Source organism: Nyctereutes procyonoides, unplaced genomic scaffold, assembly GCF_905146905.1.
Source record: "Nyctereutes procyonoides isolate TBG_1078 unplaced genomic scaffold, NYPRO_anot_genome, whole genome shotgun sequence".
Classification (NCBI taxonomy): Eukaryota; Metazoa; Chordata; class Mammalia; order Carnivora; family Canidae; genus Nyctereutes; species Nyctereutes procyonoides.
In genome coordinates, this window is record NW_026575048.1 from 18,167,949 (window position 1) to 18,192,191 (window position 24,243).

The following is a 24,243-nucleotide window of genomic DNA, read 5'->3' on the forward strand; positions in this document are numbered from 1 at the left end:
AGAAGTCCATCAACCAATGGATAAAGAAGATGTGGTGTGTGTACACACACACACACACACACACACACACACATACTCAGCCATCAAAAACATGAAGTCTTGCCATTTGCAGCAAATGGAACTAAAGGGTATTATGCTAAGCAAAATAAGTCAATCAGAGAAAGGCATTATCATATGATCTCACTCATATGTGGAATTTAAAAAACAAAACAGGATCATAGGCAAAGGAGGGAAAAATAACATAAGACAAAATCAGAGGGGGAGACAAACCATAACAGACTCTTAACCATAGGAAACAAACTGAGGGTTGTTGGAGGGGAGGTAGGCAAGGAGGATGGGGTAACTGGGTGATAGACAATACATATGATGGAATGAGCACTGGGTGTTATGTAAGACTGATGAATCATTGAACTCTACCTCTGAAACTAATAATATACCATATGTTATTTAGTTGAATTTAAATAAAATTTTTAAAAACAATCACTACTTTTATAAAAGTAACAACTATTATCAATGTGTCAGTGTTACTTTTGTACTTTGGTGAAGAGAAGTATACTAGCTGCTTTTTTCAATAAAGTTATTAAGGAAGATTAATAGTATTTTAAGAAAAGCTAATTTTATAGGATGTTTTATCCCAAATTATTTCATAAATAAGAAATTTTATGTATTTACTGGCTCATATCTAAATTGTCTCCATTTTATAATTTCTATCTAATCTGAAACTCCTTCAGTTAGTGCTCAACAAGAGAACAACTGATGAAATTTACTCACTGGCCACATTTATTAAGAATATGCTCCATACATACACTTATACAGATCCTGTTCCTAATCAGCTTAGGGTCTAAAACAAGGGATAAGGAGTAACAAGTAACTATTTCAGCTCAAGGAGGCAGGTGGTGGTGGGGTAGATAAAAAGTATCGCAGGAAAGTTACATAGTGTTATGATTCCAAGATGAAGGGATTACTTACAACTGGAAGGACATCCAAAAAAACTTTCATGAATGTAGCATTTAATATTCCTTGAAGGGTGAGTGGGATTTCAAAAGATATATGTAGTTTTAAAAACAACATATTCTATGTAACTTACACCTCAATAAAAGTGGTACACACTCCCAGTAGGGGCAATACATTTAACAAAGGTACCATAAATTCCAACAGTTAAGATTGGAGCTAAACTGAGAACTGGGACCTAAATCTCTTAAGGGAGGATTCCTCGTGGGCTTCTCTCTCTTCTCATTCTATATACCACCTATGTGATCTCATTCACTCCTATACACTGATGACTCCAACAATGTTTCTTGCCCAAATGTCTCCCAATGTCCAGAACCATATATATAACTACTACTCTGTAATATCAGCATTTTATCTGGGCGTGCACCGAAGGTTAGCTCATACTAATATGTCCAAAATTAAACTTAGCATACTGCCCATAAACCTGTTCCTCTATTGGTTTCCTTCTCATATTACTTAACCATGCTCAGACCACAAACTCAGGAGTCATTCTAGATTTCTGTCAGTTACATCTAATCGATTGGTCACTAGGCCCTTTATGTCCAATCTCTGCCGCCACTGCTACTGAATTTTAATTGGTCTTCTAACCTCCATCTCTGCTACTCTCCTGACCGCTACCCCAAAACTGACACTGCCTGCAATACTATACTCTTAAATGCAAATCAAACTGTATCACTTTCTGTCTCAAAACCATCCAATCGCTCCTTATCACTTAGAAAATTAACTTTGAAGTCCTTATACAGGATCAAAAGAAGATAGGGACTTTCTAGGACATTTATCTGTAGGACTCTCTACTAAGTGGGCTTTAGGCATCTTCCAGACCAGAGCTATACATTTCCAGCACAGACCATGATTTATGCATATGAGAATATTCCATACATGGATGTTCAGTAAATGGAGATGTGGTGGTTAAGAGAACAGATTCATGGAAAGCCCAGATGGCTCAGTGGTTTAGTGCCGCCTTCAACCCAGGGTGTGAACCTGGAGTTCCCAGATAGAGTTTCAGGATCAAGTCCCAAGTCGGGCTCCCTGCATGGAGCCTGCTTCTCCCTCTGCCTGTGTCTCTGCCTCTTTCTCTCTGTGTGTCTCTCATGAATAAATAAATAAATAAAATCTTTTTAAAAAAAGAGAGAAAACAGATTCATTTCCCACCACTGTTCTGCTCTATTCTCTAGCACATTCCCTCTCTTTTTATAATTTTTGTACACTACTTCTGTCAGCCTGGAATGAATGCTTTTCCTAATCTTATCCATTTCTAGGTAGTGTCTTTTCCTCTGTGCTCCACTCACAATGTGTACATATTTCTAACAAAGACCTTATAAAACTGCACTATAGTCATCTGTGGTCACTTCAAGACAAAATTTGTAACTGCCGGGGATCCCTGGGTGGCGCAGCAGTTTAGTGCCTGCCTTTCGCCCAGGGCGCGATCCTGGAGACCCAGGATCGAATCCCACGTCGGGATCCCGGTGCACGGAGCCTGCTTCTTCCTCTGCCTGTGTCTCTGCCTCTCTCTCTCATTCTGTGTGACTATCATAAATAAATAAATAAATAAATAAATAAATAAATAAATAAATAAATAAATAAATAAATAAATAAACAAACAAACTGAAACTTTGTTTAAAAAAAAATTTGTAACTGCCACCTCTATGCTCTACCTTAATAATCTATTACAACTGCAGAGGCACCCAAGTGACTCAGTCGGTTAGGCATCCAACTCTTGATTTTGGCTCAGGTCATGAGCCCTGCATTGGCCTCCACACTTGGCAGGTGGGGGAAAAGTCTGCTTAAGGGTTTCTCTCCCTCTGCCTCTCCCGTTTGTGGTTGCTCTCTCTCACACAAATAAATAAATAAATCTTAAAAAAATAAATAAAAATAGAGCTCTTAAAGAAGTAACTAAGATAAAATAAGGTTGTATGAGTAGGTCCTAATTTGATCTATGTCCTTATAAGAGGAAATTTGGCAAAGAGACACAAGGGGTGTGTGCATACAGAGAAATGAGCATATGAGGTCACAGCAAGAAGGCAGCCATCTGTAAGCCAAAAGGAATACTAAAGAGAAACCAAATCTACTGACACTTTCATTTTGGACTCACAGCTTCCAGAACTCTAAGAAAATTAATTTCTGTTCTTTAAGCCACTTTTAGTCTATATAATTTTGTTATGAAAGTTCTAGCAAACTAATACCGTAACACACAGCATAATGTCTGCCACACAGTAATCATTAAACATATATTACATCTGAGTATCTCTGCCGCAAGAGGCAAGGACTGTCACAGTCACTTTTGTATTCTAAGCACCCAGGCTTAGTAACTAGTACGTGGTACTCATAAATACTAGCAGAAAATATTAATGAGTTTGGCTGAAGCACAGCCTGCAGAGGGCTCCAAAGGCTAGGGTGAAGCTGTAAGCTTTATTCCCAAGCAAACTAGTGCAAAAGAGAAGATTTTGAGAAGAGTACAAGATTAGGGCTGAACTTTCAGCAAAATGAGCTCAATAATAGTATGTATGTGAATGAGGGCTAGACTCATTCTAGGGATGAGACTGAGGGCTAGACAATGTGATGTACTGCAAGATAAAGAATGGGGAATGGTTAAACATATATATATATACATATATATATATATGTTTATATATCTTTAAGATAATAATTAGGGTCAAACATTTGATACTAGTTATATTTAGAACTACAGGTTAAAATTCTTCTGGCTAACATTTAATTTCTGTCCACATCATCCTCAAGAAAGATAATCTGGGTAAACATTTAGGCAACATGTATAGCTTTCAAAATACTGGCTTTTGTCTTCTTTGTGTATGCTAGATTTTTTCCCCAAATGGCCAAGGGTTCTGCAAAACAGAACACTGTAAGCTCCAAATACTCATGGGAACTTGTAAAAGTAATACAACACTCCTGTAATTTCTACTTGCTACACAACAGACCCTGAGGTTGTTTTCCTAATACATAACAAGTGGTTCTGCTAAGGAAAAAACAAGCCTCTTATCTCAAAGATAGCAAATAATCTGAACAGAGCCAAAACCATGCCTTTAAATTATATCACACTTTTTTGCATCTAAAATAGTGAAGAAAGAAAATTTTAAGTATACCATGTCAACTCTAAGAGTCATATTCTCTGTTATACAACTGCAACAGATAGGAAAAGCTTATTATGCACCAGAAACCACTGCTTCTTTCTTTAAAGTAATATTATTTCAATGTGGTTATAATTAAGTAACATAGGGGGAAAAAAACTGAATTGACCCTCTCAATTGGCTTTCTCTAAACATTCAAATTTATTTTTCACTATCCATCCCTAGACTTTTTCCAAAATAGGATTAAATTTTAAATGTGGTCCAGGGAATTAAATACATAGGTACCCACTAAGCAACCACTTTATTATAAAAAAAAAATTTTAAGCACAATTTAAGTAATAATGATAACAAAAATTAAAATGTGGACTGCTAACCTCTACAGAACACTTACCATGTCTCAGGCACTATGATAAAGGCTTAACATATTTAGGTTGAGCCATATGAAAATGGTGGTTCTGTAATATTTAACATAATACAATTTCTCATTTAACCCATACAACTACCCCAATGAGAATAATACTATAATTATCTCTATTTTGCAGATAAGAATACTAAAATTTAGAGGACTAAACTTGATCACATTAATGAACTAGAAAATAGCAGAACTGGGACTAACGCTTAGGTACAAATCCAAAGCCCAAACTCTTATTACCTAGTACAGTTTCAGCAACCCCTGTGTCTAGAACACTAAAACAGTATAAGTACTCTCATACTTTGGTCAAGGCCACTCTAAACTCTTGTGCAGACTGTACCCTACTCAAGGGCCCCAGCAAGGAAATCAAATGAAGCTGACATCCAGCCCATTCTTCACTACCCAAACTATGTCCTGTTGATGGAGGCCATCTATACAAAAGGAGATTCGCTCACTCACACAAAACTTATATTGGCTAACAGGGGCCTTGATGGTGCTGACAAAAGAAAACAAAGCTGGGAGAAAAATTTAACTGTATAGATTAAAAGCCTTAGAAGATATATAGAGAAAGATATATTCCTTGATTCAGAAATTTCACTTTAAGAAAATCATTCTAAGGAAATAGTTAAGGATGTACATAAAATTTATACTACAAAGATATTCATCAATATTATAACAGGAAAAAACTAAAAAATCTAGGATCTCCAATGGGGTATTAGCTATAATAGTACATCTATGTGATTAAAATAATGTCATAGGAATATATTAACTCATATGCTTTTCACAAAATAATCCATGAATGACAAAATTCACAAAAATTGTATTTTCATTTTAGTAAAAATATTATGCATGTATATATTCCATGTACAATACATTCCCGTGTGTGAGAAAGAACACAAGGTAATGGAGTTACTTATCTTCTTTTAGTCTTTAGAAATGTTTCTACACAACATATATAATAAAAAGTCAAAATAAAAGAAACAAAAACTAACAAGAGGCAAATGTCCTAATACAAAGCTTAAGAACAGCTATGTGGGATCCCTGGGTGGCGCAGCGGTTTGGCGCCTGCCTTTGGCCCGGGGCGCGATCCTGGAGACCCGGGATCGAATCCCACATCAGGCTACCGGTGCATGGAGCCTGCTTCTCCCTCTGCCTGTGACTCTGCCTCTCTGTCTCTCTCTGTGTGACTATCATGAATAATTAAATAAAATCTTTAAAAAAAAAAAAAGAACAGCTATGTAAAATGTTATTCTGCCTATAAACTTGGAATTAGGATATCTGATGTGCGGTGATCTAAATTTAGATGAAAAACACCCAATTTCATGTGAAAGTGAGAGATTGGGGTCATTCTAACAAGTGGCCTAAGAACCACTACCCATAAACACAGAAAAAAAGCAGAAAACTGTACTCTACCTTGAGATAAGTGAAACTTAAATCAATGTTTAAGAAGTAAAAAGCATCTTACTTGTCTATCACCTGTTGAAGAAACAGAATCCTCAGCAGAGTGAGAAAGAGAGTAATAGCCCCTGTTAACTGGAAAATGGCCTGGCACTATCAGCTAGACCTTGGTGTACTCATATTAAACATAAACAATTTTTACAGAACACAACATCAGAAAAGGCCACTCCGTGACCACGACAAATCAAAATAAAAATAAGAGCCCCCCAATATCTGAACATAGACAAAAGCATGAATATTGTCAGAGCCACAAAAACAAGCATGTAAAATCCTATCTCGGATAAAATGGATGACTGCTTCTTCTTTACCCATCCCAGTTTTAGCTTTACTCCCTTCCTGCCTTCCAGGTTCTTAAAATATCTAATATCAAAATCACCCCCCACTTCTAAGAGCATCCAATCTACTACAATGCCCTACTTTCTTAAATCCTCTCCAAAATCCTTAGCACAAGCTCAAATCCTATATGGTTCCACGTGATACATATTCTTCCTTGTTACAACGAATCAATCAATTCATCTTGTTTAACTACAGATATGTTCCTACTGGTCCTCCATGGAGGGCACTCAAAGAGCAGGGACTACAGATTTAAGTACAGGATTGGATTAGGAACAAAACAATAAAATTGCATTAAAATACCCACAATCTACAGAATATGTACTATCTACTTAAAAGGGTCTTTTACATGTAAACTTACTCTATAATGAGTTCCCACCAATCTGGAATTCCCAGTGTTTATCAGTGCTGGTGATCTTGACCAAATAAATAAATTTTACATTAAATTCTCAATTACTCAGTTTTCCATCCTACCTGAATGAAATAAGAATCTAAGTACAAAAAGTAAAATATAAATGAAGAAACTAAACCCTGAACAGAATACCTAAAATATAAAATCCTTATTTAAATCCATTATTTAATTTCATAAATAAATTATTTTAATAATTATATTTAACATTTAAGTATATTAGGAGTTCCTGATCAAGAAGTTTCTAAATACAATAATATGTCATTAAAACTAATTTATCTGGGCACCCCTGGTTTAGCGTCGCCTTCAGCCCAGGGCCTGATCCTGGAGACCTGGGATCGAGTCCTGCGTCGGGCTCACTGCATGGAGCCTGCTTCTCCCTCTGCCTGTGTCTAGGCCTCTCTCTCTCTCTCTCAGGAATAAATAAAATAAATAAAAAATAAAAAATAAAATAAAATAAAATACTAATTTATCTACCTGAAATATGGGTATTTAAACTTTCCACTATCTTCTCATTGATCACCAAAGTGAACCTTCCCCAGAGCATCCTTACCTCCTGGGTCCTTATCTGGATTATACTCTAGAGCATTGCTACAGATGAGGTCAATATCTTTCAGAAAATCCTTAGCAGTCAGGTAATTATGCTTATCAATTTTAGTTATTACTGTTGATAAATCCATTGGTTCCTTGATTACTTCAAGATAATCTGAAACCTAAAAGAAAATATTTTAATGAAAATTACTTCTATTTCCTATGATCTACTCATAAAAACACAAAATAAAACCATATAGTTATTTAATAATTAAATCCAGATATTTTAAGAATAATGATAAGTGAGGATAAAATTGTAGAGCAATTTATGCTACTAAAGTTACTACTTTGAAGTCATACTTTCCATGAAAAGCTTCAGTTTCAAGTCATATCTAAATGAACTCAGAAATGTTTCTGATTTTGAAATATAAAACCAATTATGTCAGCTTTTCTCCCCCTAGTCCTTTGGATATACCTGAGAAGAGAATGTATTGGTAAAAGCACCCAGTAAGTATCAATAAATATTACTTTAAGAAATTTTTTTTGAAGGAAATTAAGAAACATAGACTTTTCATATAATTAAAGTTCTCTGGTAAATCTCTTTAATATCTTTAAACAACAACAAAAAAATTTCTTTTTCCAGGGTGAATCATTTCATGGAAAGTGTTTTCTGCTCCTTTGGAGTCATTACAAACATTTTGAGTCAATTATATAACAAAAATAAGTATTGCCTTCATGACTAGTAAAAGATTTGCTTGGACTCCCCTAATTATAAACACATTCACAAGTAAACATGCTCTATGAGCCGATATCCTGGGAGACAACACAAAATAAGGGCTAGTAAGTCAGGATTTGCCCAATGTTTTATATCATTTGTCCACTAAGACAGCTCTATCAACCTATCTATATCTATTGCTTCCCTCAATGCAAATCTCAAACCAAATAATCAGGTCAGATATAAAAGCAATCTTAGAAACATCAAATTAGTCCAGGACCAAATTCTAGAGCTAGGATAATTCCTGCTCTATGAAACTGAAGGTTACTTTTTTCCATTGCAAATACACACACATATTTTATACGTTTTTAAATTTTATGGGCATGTTATAATTTATTTTTTTATTTCTAGGAGCTGAAAATCTCCTTATAGGGGAGGTAGCAGAGCTATACTGATAAACAATAGCTCAGAAGATATCAGTTGGATTCTTGGCTCTGGTATTTGCCATGCCTCTGTGTACATGTGGAAAATGTTTATTAACTGCAAAGCACTTTAAAAACTTATATTACTAAAGATCATAAAATTTTTGCCCTAATACTGAATTTTAAACTTAATGTTTATTTCCTAAACTTCTGTTTTCTCTGAAGCCAGCTTTGGAATTCCATAGTTTTTAGACATTTCAAATTCATTATCTGAATATAAATTTTTAACATTTTAGGTTGTTATCTTGTGGGGCACCTGGGTGGCTCAGTCAGTTAAGCATCTGCCTTCTGCTAGGATCATGATCTTGGGGTCCTGGAATGTGCCCCACGTCTGGCTCCCTACTCAGCAGGAAGTCTATTTCTCCCTCTCCCTTTGCCCCTTCCCCCCACCCCTACACCCCACTCATGCTCTCTCTTAAATAAATAAAATCTTTTTTAAAAATTTTTAATCGTGTCTTTCCCTCATGTTTCACAGAGACCTCTACATTTTCAGCTTCAAGAGCAAAGAACAACAGAAGGACATAAGAATAAAAGAGAAAGTAAGAAACATAATCCTTGAATAAAAGTTTTATCTGACCAACATTTTCTATCCCCTTCCAATGCCCTACCATCCTTTATAAAACTTTTACTCTATCACAGATGGCATCTGAAATCTGATCACCTCTTCTGTTTAGAAAGAGTTCTGGGGGAAAAGGCAAAATTGGTTTAATCCCAGTATGGGAGGTTGACTTGAAGTCAAGCCATTATCAAATAAGTGTCAGGGTCCCATACCCAATTTGAAACAAAAATAAACATCCAAAATAATCTTTAAAGTGGGCTGAGGGCATCTGGGTGTCTCAGCCAGTTAAGCATCTGCCTTGGGCTCAGGTCGTGATCCTAGGGTGTGGGATGGAGCCCCACAATATCAGGCTCCCTGCTTCTCCCTCCTTCTCTGCTCACCCCTGTCCTGCCATTCTCATTCTCTCTCTCTCTCTCTCTCCCCCTCTCTCTCGCATCAATAAATAAAATCTCATAAAAAGAAAAAGAAAGTTGGCTGACAGTTTCAAGATTATCTGATAGCACTAAAAGGGGAAAAAAAATGTTCCGCAAATATAAAATGGTATGTATTAATTGCAAAAGTAAATTAGGCAATTCCTGTCATTGCAGAAGAAAAATTTAGGTATAACTGTGATATAATGTAAGGAATGTGGACTTTAAATTTCAAAAAACCTTTGAGTCTTGGCTATGTCACTTGCCTGGGAGCCTCAGTTTCCTCAGCTGCAATATAAGAATAATAATGACCTTGTGAGGTTGTTAAAAGGATCAAATATATAAAACTATGTATCATGGATAAATATACAAATAAAGTTATAGATAGTCCTTTTACTCAAAAAAAGGGGGAGTGGGGTGGGATAACTGTTTTCAGAGGTGAAAAAAACAATGATAGCTCATTCTTCCCAAAGATGAGGTAATGATTCCAAAGGAATCTGTTCAGGTCCAAAAGTACAGATTTCACAACAAGGACGCAACATTAAACTATGAATCATTTCATAATTAAAATTAAAAAAGATGAAGAAAAAATTAAAACTAAAAACACCAAAGCTGTTCAAACATGGAGTCTGAACTATAAGAAGAAGGCCAGTAAAGACTGTATTGTGTTCATCCACACACTATATTATCCCAGGATAAAAAAACAAAAACACCACCACCAAAAATTTCATCCACAATATTATAGTAGATTCCAAATGGAAAATTTCTTATCATCACAAACCATGCTCCCACAAGGACACAAAACAATACACATAGAAAGTGAGAAATTTTCCACTGGGAGCAGAGAAAAATCCTTGCAGGGAAAAACAATTTTAGCTACATAGGATATGCTTAACTTCAAACAGCATCTTAGTCACAGGCATTTCCAAAATATGAAAGATAAATTTCAGGTTTCTTTCCCAACTCTTTCACTAAAATATACATAATTTGGAAAATGCCAAAGTAATTGGTATTGACTGGTTAACATCAAGATACTTTTTAAGAGCAAGATTTATCCTGGAATAAAAATAGTTTTGTATGGACATTTCATTAAAGTAACTTTTAATCCTCTTCTTGAACTGAGGAGTAAGAGATCACAAAGATCAATACTAATTAAGAGGACATACAAATTGGTCACTATTTTCATCCAAAAGTCACCAGATATTTGCTGATGACATTAGTAATTATCACATGGATTAAAATTTTACAGGCTAGGGGTAATATTCATCCATGCCTTTGCTTTTTTTCCTTCCAAAAAAAGATGTCAATATTTTTTTCTTTTAGCCAGTTCAACTTCACTGTTTGCACACTACTGAAACAAGACCTCTTCAATATCCACCGGTTTGCTGAAGATGTTAAAGCGTTTATCTGTGGCCAGCCTCTTGGTTACATCCCTGAGAAACAACCGCAACTCTCTTAAAGTATTTTCCTCCTGGTCCTCCATCCGATTTTTTTCTGATTCTGATAACTGACGAGGTGGAGAAGGTAGTGCAAGGGGAAGCACTTCCATAGCACAGAGACCTAAAGAAGATAGGATAAAATGTTAAGATTACAACATGGCAGAGCCAGGACCTCAGTTACTTTTCTATCATTCACTCAAAAAATAATTCTAAATATACAAGAACCACTTGCAAAACCAGCAAGTAAAAATTTGAATGTAAACCAACAGTACATTAGAGAATAGATTTACTCCATAAAACAACTCACAGGACTCCTTAAATGCCAAATGATATGATTTTAAATAATTTTATTTTGAAATACCATTTACATACAACTTATGAGAAATATTTCAAATCAACAAAAATATCTTCAGATGAAGAACTGTATACTGATTTTCGTAAAGTCAATGTTGTTTAAAAACCTTCTCAAAATGGGATTGCTTTATATGCACAAAAGTGAAATAGGCAAGTAACAATTCTTTGATCCTTCCTGCTCCCAAAAGAGTTCTAATTTTAGACAAGTCTTCTGCGCTCATATTCTTAGTACACCATAGTAGGGGCGTAGGTACACACCTGTGTAGGGAGCAAAAAAAAATTGGTAAACCGGGGGAACTTGGGTGGCTCAGTTGGTTGTGTCTGATTCTTGTAGGTCATGATCTCAGGGCCATGAGACTGAGCCCTGTTTTGAGGCTCCTTGCTAGGCATGGAGACTGCTCAAAACTCTCCTCCTCTCTCTGCCCCTCCCTGCCCTCAATCTCAATCTCTCTCTCTCTCAAAAAAAAAGGAGGGGGGGGGGGACAGCCCAGGTGGCTCAGCGGTTTAGCACCGCCTTCAGCCCAGGTTGTGATCCTGGAGACCCGGGATCAAGTCCCACATCAGGCTCCCTGCATGGAGCCTGCTTCTCTCTCGGCCTGTGTCTCTGCGCTTCTCTCTCTCTCTCATGAATAAATAAATAAAATCTTTAAAAAAAAAAAAAGCACCCGGAAGACAAATAGGTGGTAAATCCAGTCTAAAGTGTTATATGTAAAACCTATAATATTAAAAAAAAAACCTGTAATATTCACTGTATCTATCCTAAAACAAAAAAAAAAAATCTTCTCAAAAAGTATTAACTTTCCTAAAGATATCATTCCCTAATTCCTTAAAAGATTTTCCCAATATCACACTGAATTTCAGGATTAAAATTCTAAAAATTCTCTGATTTCTAGAATAGCCCCTAAGATGAAAAAATGAAAGTTAACAGAATCAACTCAAAAAGAAAAATAATGAAGAGAAATCTCACAGAGGAAGACATAGACATGGCCAACATGCACATGAGAAAATGCTCCGCATCACTTGCCATCAGGGAAATACAAATCAAAACCACAATGAGATACCACCTCACACCAGTGAGAATGGGGAAAATTAATAAGGCAGGAAACAACAAATGTTGGAGAGGATGCGGAGAAAAGGGAACACTCTTACACTGTTGGTGGGAATGTGAACTGGTGCAGCCACTCTGGAAAACTGTGTGGAGGTTCCTCAAAGAATTAAAAATAGACCTGCCCTACGACCCAGCAGTTGCACTGTTAGGGATTTACCCCGAAGATTCAGATGCAATGAAACGCCGGGGCACCTGCACCCCGATGTTTCTAGCAGCCATGTCCACAATAGCCAAACTGTGGAAGGAGCCTCGGTGCCCATCGAAAGATGAATGGATAAAGAAGATGTGGTTTATGTATACAATGGAATATTACTCAGCCATTAGAAACGACAAATACCCACCATTTGCTTCAACGTGGATGGAACTGGAAGGTATTATGCTGAGTGAAGTAAGTCAATCGGAGAAGGACAAACAGTGTATGTTCTCACTCATTTGGGGAATATGAATAATAGTGAAGGGGAATATAAGGGAAGGGAGAAGAAATGTGTGGGAGATATCAGAAAGGGAGACAGAATGTAATGACTCCTAACTCTGGGAAACGAACTAGGGTTGGTGGAAGGGGAGGAGGGCGGGGGTGGGGGTGAATGGGTGATGGGCACTGAGGGGGACACTTGACGGGATGAGCACTGGGTGTTATTCTGTATGTTGGTAAATTGAACACCAATAAAAATTAATTTATAAAAAAAAAAAAAAGGAAGGGGAGGAGGGCGGGGGGTGGGGGTGAATGGGTGACGGGCACGGAGAGGGACACTTGACGGGATGAGCACTGGGTGTTATTCTGTATGTTGGTAAATTGAACACCAATAAAAATTAATTTATTAAAAAAAAAAGAAAAATAATTATGTTAATTTTAACACAGATAATTCAATCTGTGAGACTAAACCATATCTGGGAGCATGCAGGATGCCTTATTAAAATGAATCGTTTTCATAATGAAATATTTTAAACATTGTTATTTAGATTAGCAGGAGGCAACACCCAATAATCAGGTGTAACTTCCATTTTTAATTTTCCAAGGTTTCTAGGGGGAAAAAAAACCCCACAACTATAGCCATTTGATAGGTGCTCATTTTTAGAATTCTGAGAAAATGTGGAAAGGAGTTACTCTAAAGAACAATAAAATGATTGAAGTGTTGAATAATTAGTAAAAAACAGAAGCAGAACAAATATGGAAAAACAAGGATTTGCAAGGGGTGAAAATGTATTTAATATCCTACAAGAACCAACCATATGAGAAACATAAAATACAAAAGAGGGGAAAGGCACTTAAAAACTTTTAACAAAATGGCTATTTTCCAGAAGAGTATGAAAGATTACAAAGAAGACCTTATCTTTTATCTATCTTAAAGATTAGTCTTCTGAGCAACTTAGAGTGCATTCCTTACTTGAGTCAAGGGGCTGAAATCTGAAATACTATGCTATTAGACCAAATCCAAGAAAATTCTAATGCTTAAAGTCATGATACGTTTCCAAGTGCCTACCATAAGGTATCTAACATAATAGGTGCTTAACAAATATTTGAAAAATCAATAAACCAGAAAAGGCAAACATTCTAATCAGCTCTTGACTCATCACACCTACCCTGACCCACAAAATAATCAGCACACCCTATGGTGTTCTCAAACTTATGGTTCAAGTCTCTATACTTAAGTTGGCTAAAACAAAGCAGAACTGAAGACTTTTTGAGCCTCAGAATGTGAAATCTACTAGAGCAGCTGGACTGAAATAAAGAATACTACATTAACAGTCACTTGTTAATAAAGCCGTAACAATGAGACTGTACTTCATAATCTCAAGTCAGGTAAACACAATGACCACTCTGCAAGTGTCCATCTAAAGAGAAGTAGAATCTAAAAAACTGACTTTACTTCCACAAAGAAATATTTTTTTAAAAAAGTGAATCCAAGGGGCGCCTGGGTGGTTCAGTCAGTTAAGTGTCTGTCAGCTCAGGTCATGATCTCAGGGTACTGGGATAGAGCCCTGCTGAGCAAGAGCCTACTTCTCCCTCTCCCTCTGCCCCTCCTCCTTTGCTTGTGTGCTCTCTTTAATTAATAAATAAATAATCTTTCTTTTTTTTTAAGTGACTCCAACAAAGGGCATTTCTTAACTTGATTCCCCATCTCCCCTCCCCCCATTTTCCTAAAGGCTTTAGGAACTTTACCAGTGTGTTTCCTTCGTGGTGGAGCCATTGATGCCTGATTGAGAATCAATTCTTGGAAAAATTTTCTTCTGTCCTCTTCAATAGGCCTTTGAATATACAAGACTTCTTCATACTGTATTCTAAAGATACATTTAACCTACACACATACACATACACACAAAGACATTAAATATATAGAGAATTAAAGGCTTACTTATTATACCAAACTACAGTTTTTTCAACTTCCAGTACCATTTTCAATTTTCATTCATGTGGGGTTAGGTTAATCTAGTCCTAAGGCTATGCTGTTGAGAGATTCAACCTCATGGACTAAACCATAATGGTGTATCAGTTGCCCAAGTCATTAATAAATTATACTATACCTGGGAGAGTCAGCAAATAATAGCAAAATGGATAATTGATTATAATAGTTAGATGGCAACAAACTCAAAGGAATTCTTGCATAAGATGGAAAGTAGTAACTCAGAATTTACATTAGAGCTAGAAGGATGTTAACACTGCCTTCTCTTTTATTATTCCTATGTAATTTCTACTTAATTATTTCCTTTCCTGGGCTCTTTTCATACTAGTCTATTCTACTGTAACCTCTGGAATCCTGGTTTCACTCTAAATAAACAGTATCTTCAGTTTCTCCCCAGAATGTTCCATGATGATACCACCTTCCACACAAAACTCCCAAGCAATAAGTCAGTCATTCCCACATCCCTCAGGTTCCTTCCCACTGGTGATTACCTACTTTACTTTTCCTTTGCTGCTCTATAAAGGCTTTGACCCCAGATGTTTCCTTCACAAGACAGGCTGCTTAAATCCTCCACACCATCCACATTAATTCTACACGTTTAATTTTTAGGTTTTCCTGGGAGGTCTATATTCTACTTCTAGACATCAAACTCCCTGAGAATCAAGACCATTCCTTATTCATCTGTCTTCCTATACCTACCACAGTGACTGGCACATACTAATGCATAATTAGAATGGAAATGAGTAAATTTGCAATTTTCTTCCCCAGCCCAGATCAAATTGGAAACTGCAAATGAAAATGGAAAAGGTCACTAATATGGAAAGAAGAACTAATTATGAGACAATGAGGAAACACTGGATCAAAATTCAAGACATCAGATCCTAGCCCAAATTTAGCCACACGTTTATAGTAAACTTCACATAATTCATTCAATTTGTCATGTCTAACCACTTACTGGATTGAAGACTAAAAATGTCTAAGTATTATTTCAATCAATCTTTAGAACAATGAGGTATGTAGGAGAAAACTTAGACTTGAAAAGGTTTAAGTAACTGGCTTATGATCACAAAAAGTAGAGAAGACTAGATTACATAATCTCTAAAGGCATTTTCCAGCTCTAAAATTCTAGATAGGAAGAAATAATCAATGAAAAGTAGTATTCAAAATTGGGATGAAGAACTATTCACCTGAACACAAAGCCAAATCCTTTAAGAGTCTATAAAATTTCACTTTGTGTCCTTCCATTACCTTTTTTGTAGACTATTTTCATATAAAATTCCCCCAAAGCTTTGATCTATGCTTCACTGATCCTTCTTCCGAAGTTCTCACAAGCAAATTTACAACTGAACACCCATTGTGTGCTAAATATAATGCCAAACACTGACATTACAAACTTGAAGAAAATATGATTACTTCCCCCTATCAAGGATCTTAGAAGTTTCACAAGAAAGCATTATGGTACCACATCAAAAATGTAATACTGGTGGAGAAACACAAGAGACTCTGCAAGAGGTAGAGGTGAAGAGGCATTGGATAAGATACAGCAGAAACAGCTATTATTAACTGGGTCTTGAAAAATAAATAGAATCCAATACCCTAGAAGTACCAGGATTTTGTTCAAGAGTAGCAAAACAAGATTAAATAATCTGAGTTTTAAATATTCTTCCTTCTCATCATTTTTCAACATTTGTGTTCAACTTTGTGAATACAAAAGCATACCAAAAGTAAGTCTGTAATAATCCCCTGATACTCCTGCCAGGTTATTATTAACAGCTTAGAATCTATCACTTTATAAGGAGGCTACGTTTTACTTTAAATTTACTCCTAGCTTTATCTTCTGACATTCCTAGCCTCAAATTTTATGCTGCAACTAGACAAGCCTCTTATACTCCCTAAAATCATACTCTTTCACACTGGTTCACAGTGGTCTCTGTGCTATCCATTCCTTTGTAACTCTGTTTTTAACTCTGTTTTTATTTTTTAAAATTTTTTTAATTTATTTTTTTTTTATTTATGATAGTCAGAGAGAGAGAGAGAGAGAGAGAGAGAGAGAGAGAGAGAGGCAGAGACACAGGCAGAGGGAGAAGCAGGCTCCATGCACCGGGAGCCCGATGTGGAATTCGATCCCGGGTCTCCAGGATCGCGCCCTGGGCCAAAGGCAGGCGCCAAACCGCTGCGCCACCCAGGGATCCCCCTAACTCTGTTTTTAACTCTGTTTTTAACTCTACTCAAGCCAGTGCTTTCTGGGTGATGCTTTCTCTGACTTTCCCAGATACACTCAGGCATACCTTCTAATACTCCTCATTAAACTTTAAGTTCAATGATTTTAGTAAATTCAGTTGTACAACCATCACAAGTCAGTTTTAAAACATTTCCATTACCTCCAAAAAGCTCCCTCGTGTCCATCTGTTGTCAATTCCTACTCATGCTCACATTCTCTGCCCAACAACCACTAATTTACTTTGTCTCCAAAGATTTGCCCATTCTAGAAATTGTGTATCATGTAGCCTTTTTGTCTAGCTTCCCTCACTTAGTATCATATATTGAGGCTCATCCACATTGTAGAATGTATCAGTAGCTCACTCCATTTAATGCTGAACAGTATTTTACTGTGTGTATATACAATGTTTGGTTTCACCAATCACCAGTGAATGAATATTGGACTGTTTCCAATATTATAAGTAATGGTAGGAGGAACATTTGTGTTCAAGTCTTTGTGTGAACATATTTCTCTTGTGTAATTACCTAGAAGTGGAAATGCTGAGTCATATAATTTTATGACTAACATCTTTAGAACTGCCAATTTTTCCAAAAACGGCTATACCTCTTACAATTCCACCAGCAATATATAAGGCCTCCAGTTTCTCTACATCCTGTACCAACACTCAATATTGTCTAGCGGTTGTGCAGTGGTATCCCACTCCTGAATGACTAATGATATTAAGAATCCTCCAGTTTTGTTAGCCCAGAGGAATATACACTCTTTGGTGAAATGTCTATTTAAATCTTAACTTGTGGTCTTTTTTAACTTAATTGTGGTAAAATAGTCACAACATAAAATTTGCTGTTTTTATCATTTTTAATTGTACAGGCTGTAGCATTAAGTATATTTACATTATGCAACCATCACTACCATCTAACTCCAGAACTTTTTCATCCTCCCCAAGTAAAATCCTGTGTTCAATAAATACTCCCTATACTCTCCCCTTTCCCCAGCCCCTGGCAATCACCATTCTACTTTCTATCTCTGTGAATCTAACTATTCTAGGAACTTCTCCAAAGATGAATCAGTTTGTCCTTTTATGACTGTCCTATTTCACTTAGCATAGTGTTTTCAAGGTTTATCTATGTTGTAGCATGTGTTAAAATGTCCTTCCTTCTTAAAGCTAGATAATGTTATACTGTGTGTGTGTGTGTGTGTGTGTGTGTGTGTGTATATATATATGCCACATTTTCTTTATCTGTTGATGGACATTTGTGTGTTTCCACCTTTTGGCTATTGTGAATAATGCTATAAACATGGGTATACAAACATCTATCTGAATCTCTGACTTCACTTCTTTGAACTATACACCTAGAAGCAGAATTGCTGGATCATACACAGTAATTCTATTTAATTTTTTTAAGGAATCACTGTACCATTTATTTTCAATGAGGATGTACAATTTTATATTCCCACCAGCAACACACAAGGGCTCCAATTTCTTCATGTCCTAAACACTAGTTATTTTCTGTTTTTATGATAATAGCCATCCTAATGTGTATGAACTGACATCTCATTGTGGTTTTAAATTTGCATGTCCCTTATGATTAGTGATGTTCAGCATCTTTTCATGTGCTATCGGCCATTTGAGTATCTCCTTTAGGGGAAGTCTGGTTGGTTGGGTTTATTTGTTTTTGAATTGTAGAGTTCTTTATACACCTGGATATCAACCCCTTATCAGATATATGATGTGCAGATATTTTCTGCCTTTCTGTGGGTTGCTTTTTTTAGTCTGTTAATAGTGCCCTTTTATGCAACAAGTTGTTAATTTTGATGAAATCAGTTTACCAATTTTTTCTTTGTTGCCTGTACTTGTGGTGCCATAGCCAAGAAATCATTACTAAATCCTCAGCCAAAGCTTTCTACTATGTTTTTTTTCTAAGGGCTTTATAGTTTTAAGTCTTCTGTTTAGTTCTTTGATTGACTTTGAGTTACTTTTTGCATATGGTATAATGGTCTAATTCACTTCCTTTGTATGTGGATATCCAATTTTCCCAGCACCATTTGTTGAAATGACTATACTTTCCCCCATGAATGTCTTCACACTTTTGTTGAAAATCATTTATTGTAGTCTTGTGTTGAAAGAGGGGGTCGTTCTGTTTTAAGTAATCTCTACATCCAACACGAGGCCTGAATTCATGACCCCAAGATCAAGTGTTGCATTCTCTTAGTGACTGAGCCAGCCACGCACACTGAAAAAGTTCTTAATACATTCTGGATTTCAGTCTTATCAAGATACACAATTTGATGTATTTGAAATATTTTTTCCCAGTATGGCTTGTTTTCTCATTTTCTTGGTATCACTTTAAAAAGTTTTGAATTTTGATAAAGTTAACTTTATCAATTTTTCCTTTTATGGATATCTTTATATATTATATATTATATATATCATATATAATATGTATTATATATTTATATATTATACTATCACAACATTTGTGATATATTTATATTTATATTATTTCTTCAGGTTTCTCTTCCTTCTAAACGATAAGATAGATAGACAGACAGATAGACTGATTTATTCGGTTTATTCAGTGGGGGGGAGAGCAGAGGGAGAGGGAGAGAATCTCAAGCAGACTCTGCACTAAGTGCAGAGCCTGACATGGGATCATGACCTGAGCCAAAATCAAGAGTCAGACACCTAACCAACTGGTTCACCCAGGTGCCCTACTCTAAACTTTAAATTATTAGAGAATAGTGGTTATCTTTGGATTTTTCACCTATTTAATTCATTCATTCAAACAAAGATTTACTAGAAATAGGTACGTATCTATGAGTATTTCATGTGTGTGTACACATAAGACCAAGTAAGGCAACTAAGCATTATGAATGAAAGTGTGAAGAAAACAGACACTTGGTCTATCTTATACAAGCTCACTTATGAGAACATCGCATTGCACACAACAGGTACACAACAAATTTTTGATGAATAAACAATGGTTTTAACTTGATAAATACAAAACTCTTATTTCCCTGACAACTTATCAGCCGAAGCATCACAATATTCAGAAATTGTCTCTCCGTAGTCTTAGAGAGTATAATGCATTGTAAGTGCATGACCTTTGTAATCAGACAAACCTGGGTCCAAAATTTTACTCTGTCATACTAGCATGAGACCCTAGGCAAGTTACTTCACCCCTGTTGGTTTCTATTTCTTTATCCGTCAAATGGGAAAACTGTAGTAATACTTTTTCTTACAAAGCAGTTAAAAAATTTGTGTTAGATAATACATATATAACTGGCCTCTACAATGCCTAGCACATAGTTCCATAAGTGACAGCAATTCTTTCATTACCAATTTTTTTTTGTTTTACCTCATTTATTACAAGTTAGAGTTGTCAGTCCCCCGTTTTAAAAGTAGAGTTCATGTAATCGCTATAACGGGGGAAATCAATGGTTTAAGGTTCACGATCGCAAAGATAAAAGTAATGGAAAATTAGGTCAGAAATGAACCTAAGATGGCTTTCATGAATAAAATTTGCTTTCCTCAAAACAAAATAGGTAAATAATCCATTAAGTAAAAATAAAAAATAACATTTTACCTAAACACACTAATAATTCATGCTCATTTACTAGAAATAGTTAACTGTGATTTTAAAAGACTTGCAATGACTGCGTTCCTTAAAAATTTTAAGAATCATACAATTGTTTTACAACAACAAAAAATCAATACTAAGATATTTCTCTTTTATACGTTATTATTCATCTGAGTTTTCAATGCCTCTAGTTGATTTTTCTACTTAAGTTATTGATTTTTAACTCCCAGTTCCCAAGATAAACCGAGAGACAGAAAAATACACGAAATCTTGAACTGACAAAATATGGTTTGTAATCTTTACCTGCCTAAGTGTATTTGAGGAGAAATTTCTTTATAATTCATTTCCAAGGGTGCCTGGGTAGCTCAGCTGGTTAGGTAAGCATCTGCCTTCAGCTCAGGTCATCATGATCCCAGGGTCCTGGGAACAAGCCCATGTCAGGCTCTCTGCTCAGCAGGAAGTCGGCTTTTCCCTCTCACTCTCCCTTTCTCTCAAATAAATAAATAAAATCTTTAAAAAAAATTCATTTCTAGGGGCGCCTGGGTGGTTCAGTTAAGCATCTGACTCTTGATTTTGGCTCAAGTCATGATCTCAAGGTTGTGGGACTGAACCCCACATGGGGCTCCACTCTGGGTGTAGAGCCTACTTAGGATTCTTTATTTTTTATAAGATTTTATTTATTTATGAGAGACACAGAGAGAGAAACAGAGACACAGGCAGAGGGAGAAGCAGGCTCCATGCAGGGAGCCCGATGCGGGACCCGATCCTGGGACTCCAGGATCACACCCTGGGCATGAAGGCAGGCGCTAAACCACTGAGCCACCCAGGGACCCCCCCCTACTTAGGATTCTATCTCTCCTTCTGCCCCTCTGCCCTCCCTCCCTAAAATAAATAATTTAGTCCCACTAAATAAATTAAATTAAAAATAAAATAAAATCCATTTCCAATTATATCATCTTGAGTTTGCCCAGTACAACTTAGTATCAAAATACATATTGTGAGTCTGTTCAGAAAGTTAAATGCAATTCTTTCTAACCAAAGTTTGTTTTTCTTTCTGCAAATATTTCTATTTTTTCTCTGCTTCCTTGTTTAAAAGTCCCTTTCCTATGCTCAAAACTCAAGTCTTTTTCTAATTCTCCTGAAGAGAAATAATTTGCAATTGACATATATCTATCTCAACTAAAGTTCTCCAACTATTCTCAGAGTCTACAGGCCCACAAAAGTAAACTGATTAAGAAGAAAGAAAAGAAGAAAAAGAAAAAAAGAAAAAAGAAAAAAGAAAAAGAAAGGAAAGGGAAAGGGAAAGGAAGAAAAGAAAGAAAAGAAAAAGAAAACAAAAGAAAAGAAAGAAATGAGGCTGAGCAGGGATTAAAGCCATATGGTGATTCAGTGGTAAATCTCTATTTTTTATGTAACAAATATTTATTTTTTAAAGATTTTATTTATTTATTCATGAGAGACACACACACACACACACACAGAGAGAGAGAGAGAGAGAGAGAGAGAGAGAGAGAGAGAGAGGCAGAGACACAGACATTGGAGAAGCAGGCTCCATGCAGGAAGCCTGCTGTGGGATTCGATCCCGGGACTCCAGGATCACACCCTGGGCCGAAGGCAGGTGTCAAACTGCTGAGCCACCCAGGGATCCCCCGTAACAAATATTAAGCGATTCCAATGTGTCAAGAAATAGGTTAAGGGTCAGTAGGACAGTACCCTCCTCTCAGAGAGCATATGGTCTAGTCTAGAGGTTCTCAAATGTTTTGGTCTCAGGATCTTATTAAACTCTTTTTTTAAAATATTTATTTATTTATTTATTCATTCATTCATTCATTCATTCATTCATTCATAGAGAGCTAAAGAGAGGCAGAAACACAGGCAGAGAGAGAAGCAGGCTCCATGCAGGGAGCCCGACGCGGGACTCGATCCTGGGTCTCCAGGATCACACCCCGGGCTGAAGGTGGCGCTAAGCCGCTGCGCCACCGGGGTTGCCTGGATCTTATTAAACTCTTAAAAACCACACAGGAACCCAAAAGAGCTTCAGTTTATATGGGTTACAACTGTCAGTAATTACATATTAAAATAAAAACTAAGAGCACTCCAAATTATGTATTCATTTAAAATCTATTAGAAAAAAATTAAATAGGGACGCCTGGGTGGCTCAGCGGTTGAGTGTCTGCCTTTGGCTCAGGGCGTGATTCCGGAATCCTGGGTCGAGTCCCACATGGGGCTCTCTGCATGGAATCTGCTTCTCCTCCCTCTTCCTATGTCTCTGCCTCTGTGTGTCTGTCATGAATAAATAAACAAAATCTTCAAAAAAAATTAAATAAAACCTATTATATATTAACATTAAAAATATGTGTTGAAAAATATATCCTTTTGAGAATTTTCCCAAAATATAAAATACATAAAATTTACAAGGAAAGTGGCATTGTTTTACGTTTCTTCAAATGTCTTTAATATGCTGGCTTACTGGGCACCTGGGTGGCTCAGTGGTTAAGCATCTGCCTTCGGCTCAGGGTGTAATCCCAGGGTCCGGGATCAAGTCCCACATCCAGCTCCCTACATGGAGCCTGCTTCTCCCTCTGCCTGTGTCTCTGCCTCTCTTTCTCTATGTGTGTGTGTGTCTCTCAATAATAAATAAATAAAATCTTAAAAAAAAAAACAAACGCTGACTTATTGAGACAACCAGATCCTCATTTCTGCTTCTACATTCAATCTGTTGTAATATGTTGTTTTGACTGAAGTAAATGAAGAAAACCCATATTCAAGCAGATATACAGTTAGAAAAAAAAAAAAAAAAAGGAATGTGACATCTCCCCTGAAAGTCTTGTGGGGTCCACAGAAGCCCTTGAACCACATTTGGAAAACAGCTCATCTAGAACAATGATTCCTAATTTTTTTTAATCACCTCATCAGTAAAAAAAATTTGAAAATATCCTTTCTAGTGTATTTATTTAAATACACTATTCTATTAATATTATTTCTATTATAAAACTTATATATACAGTCATCTCTTCTATAGATCAGGCACTTTGCTAACCTATAGTTACTTAGTCTGCAACTCTCTATGCTTTTCATTTATTCACCAAATATTTATCAATTTGTGCTCTTATTCCCTACCATCTCTTTTTTTTTTAATTTTTTATTTATTTATTTACGATAGTCATACAGAGAGAGAGAGGCAGAGGGATAAGCAGGCTCCATGCACTGGGAGCCTGACGTGGGATTCGATCCCAGGTCTCCAGGATGGCGCCCTGGGCCAAAGGCAGGAGCCAAACCGCTGCGCCACCCAGGGATCCCCTTACCATCTCTTAAACAAAGCAAACATTCTAATGGCAACGCTGAAATTTAAATGAATGGCTTGGGGACAGAGAAGAATTTCCAAAGAACAGTAAACATAAAACATATTATGTAATGAGTAGTTTAAGAGAATTCTCTTAGGGAAGCCCGGGTGGCTCAGCGGTTGAGCCTCTGCCTTTGGCTCAGGGTGTGATCCCAGGTCCGGGAACCGAGTTGCGAGTTGCACATTGGGCTCCTTCCTGCGAGGAGCCTGCTTCTCCCTCTATGTCCTGCCTCTCTCTCTGTGTGTCTCTCATGAATAAATAAATAAAATCTTTATGAGAGAGAGAGAGAGAGAGAGAGAGAGAGAGAGAGAGAGAGAATTCTCTTAATCTTCTCCCCCACTAATGTGGATATCCATGATAGTTTTGGTACCTACTTGGTTAATAATTG

At 36.5% G+C, this 24,243-nt stretch overlaps 1 protein-coding gene across 4 annotated transcripts in view; it reads right to left on the reverse strand.

Annotated features, from left to right (window-relative positions):
• The window catches only part of ATAD2B (ATPase family AAA domain containing 2B), a 168,182-nt gene that overhangs the window by 22,120 nt on the left and 121,819 nt on the right, over positions 1-24,243 (reverse strand). For 3 of the 4 annotated variants that reach the window (XM_055327103.1, XM_055327102.1, XM_055327100.1), the window contains exons 20-22: positions 14,469-14,604; positions 10,770-10,966; positions 7,263-7,422 (exon numbers count right to left, since the gene is read on the reverse strand). In XM_055327103.1, the coding sequence (XP_055183078.1) occupies positions 7,263-7,422; positions 10,770-10,966; positions 14,469-14,604 (493 nt within the window). The remainder of the gene's footprint in view (positions 1-7,262; positions 7,423-10,769; positions 10,967-14,468; positions 14,605-24,243) is intronic. The other variant, XM_055327101.1, reaches the window with a different exon arrangement.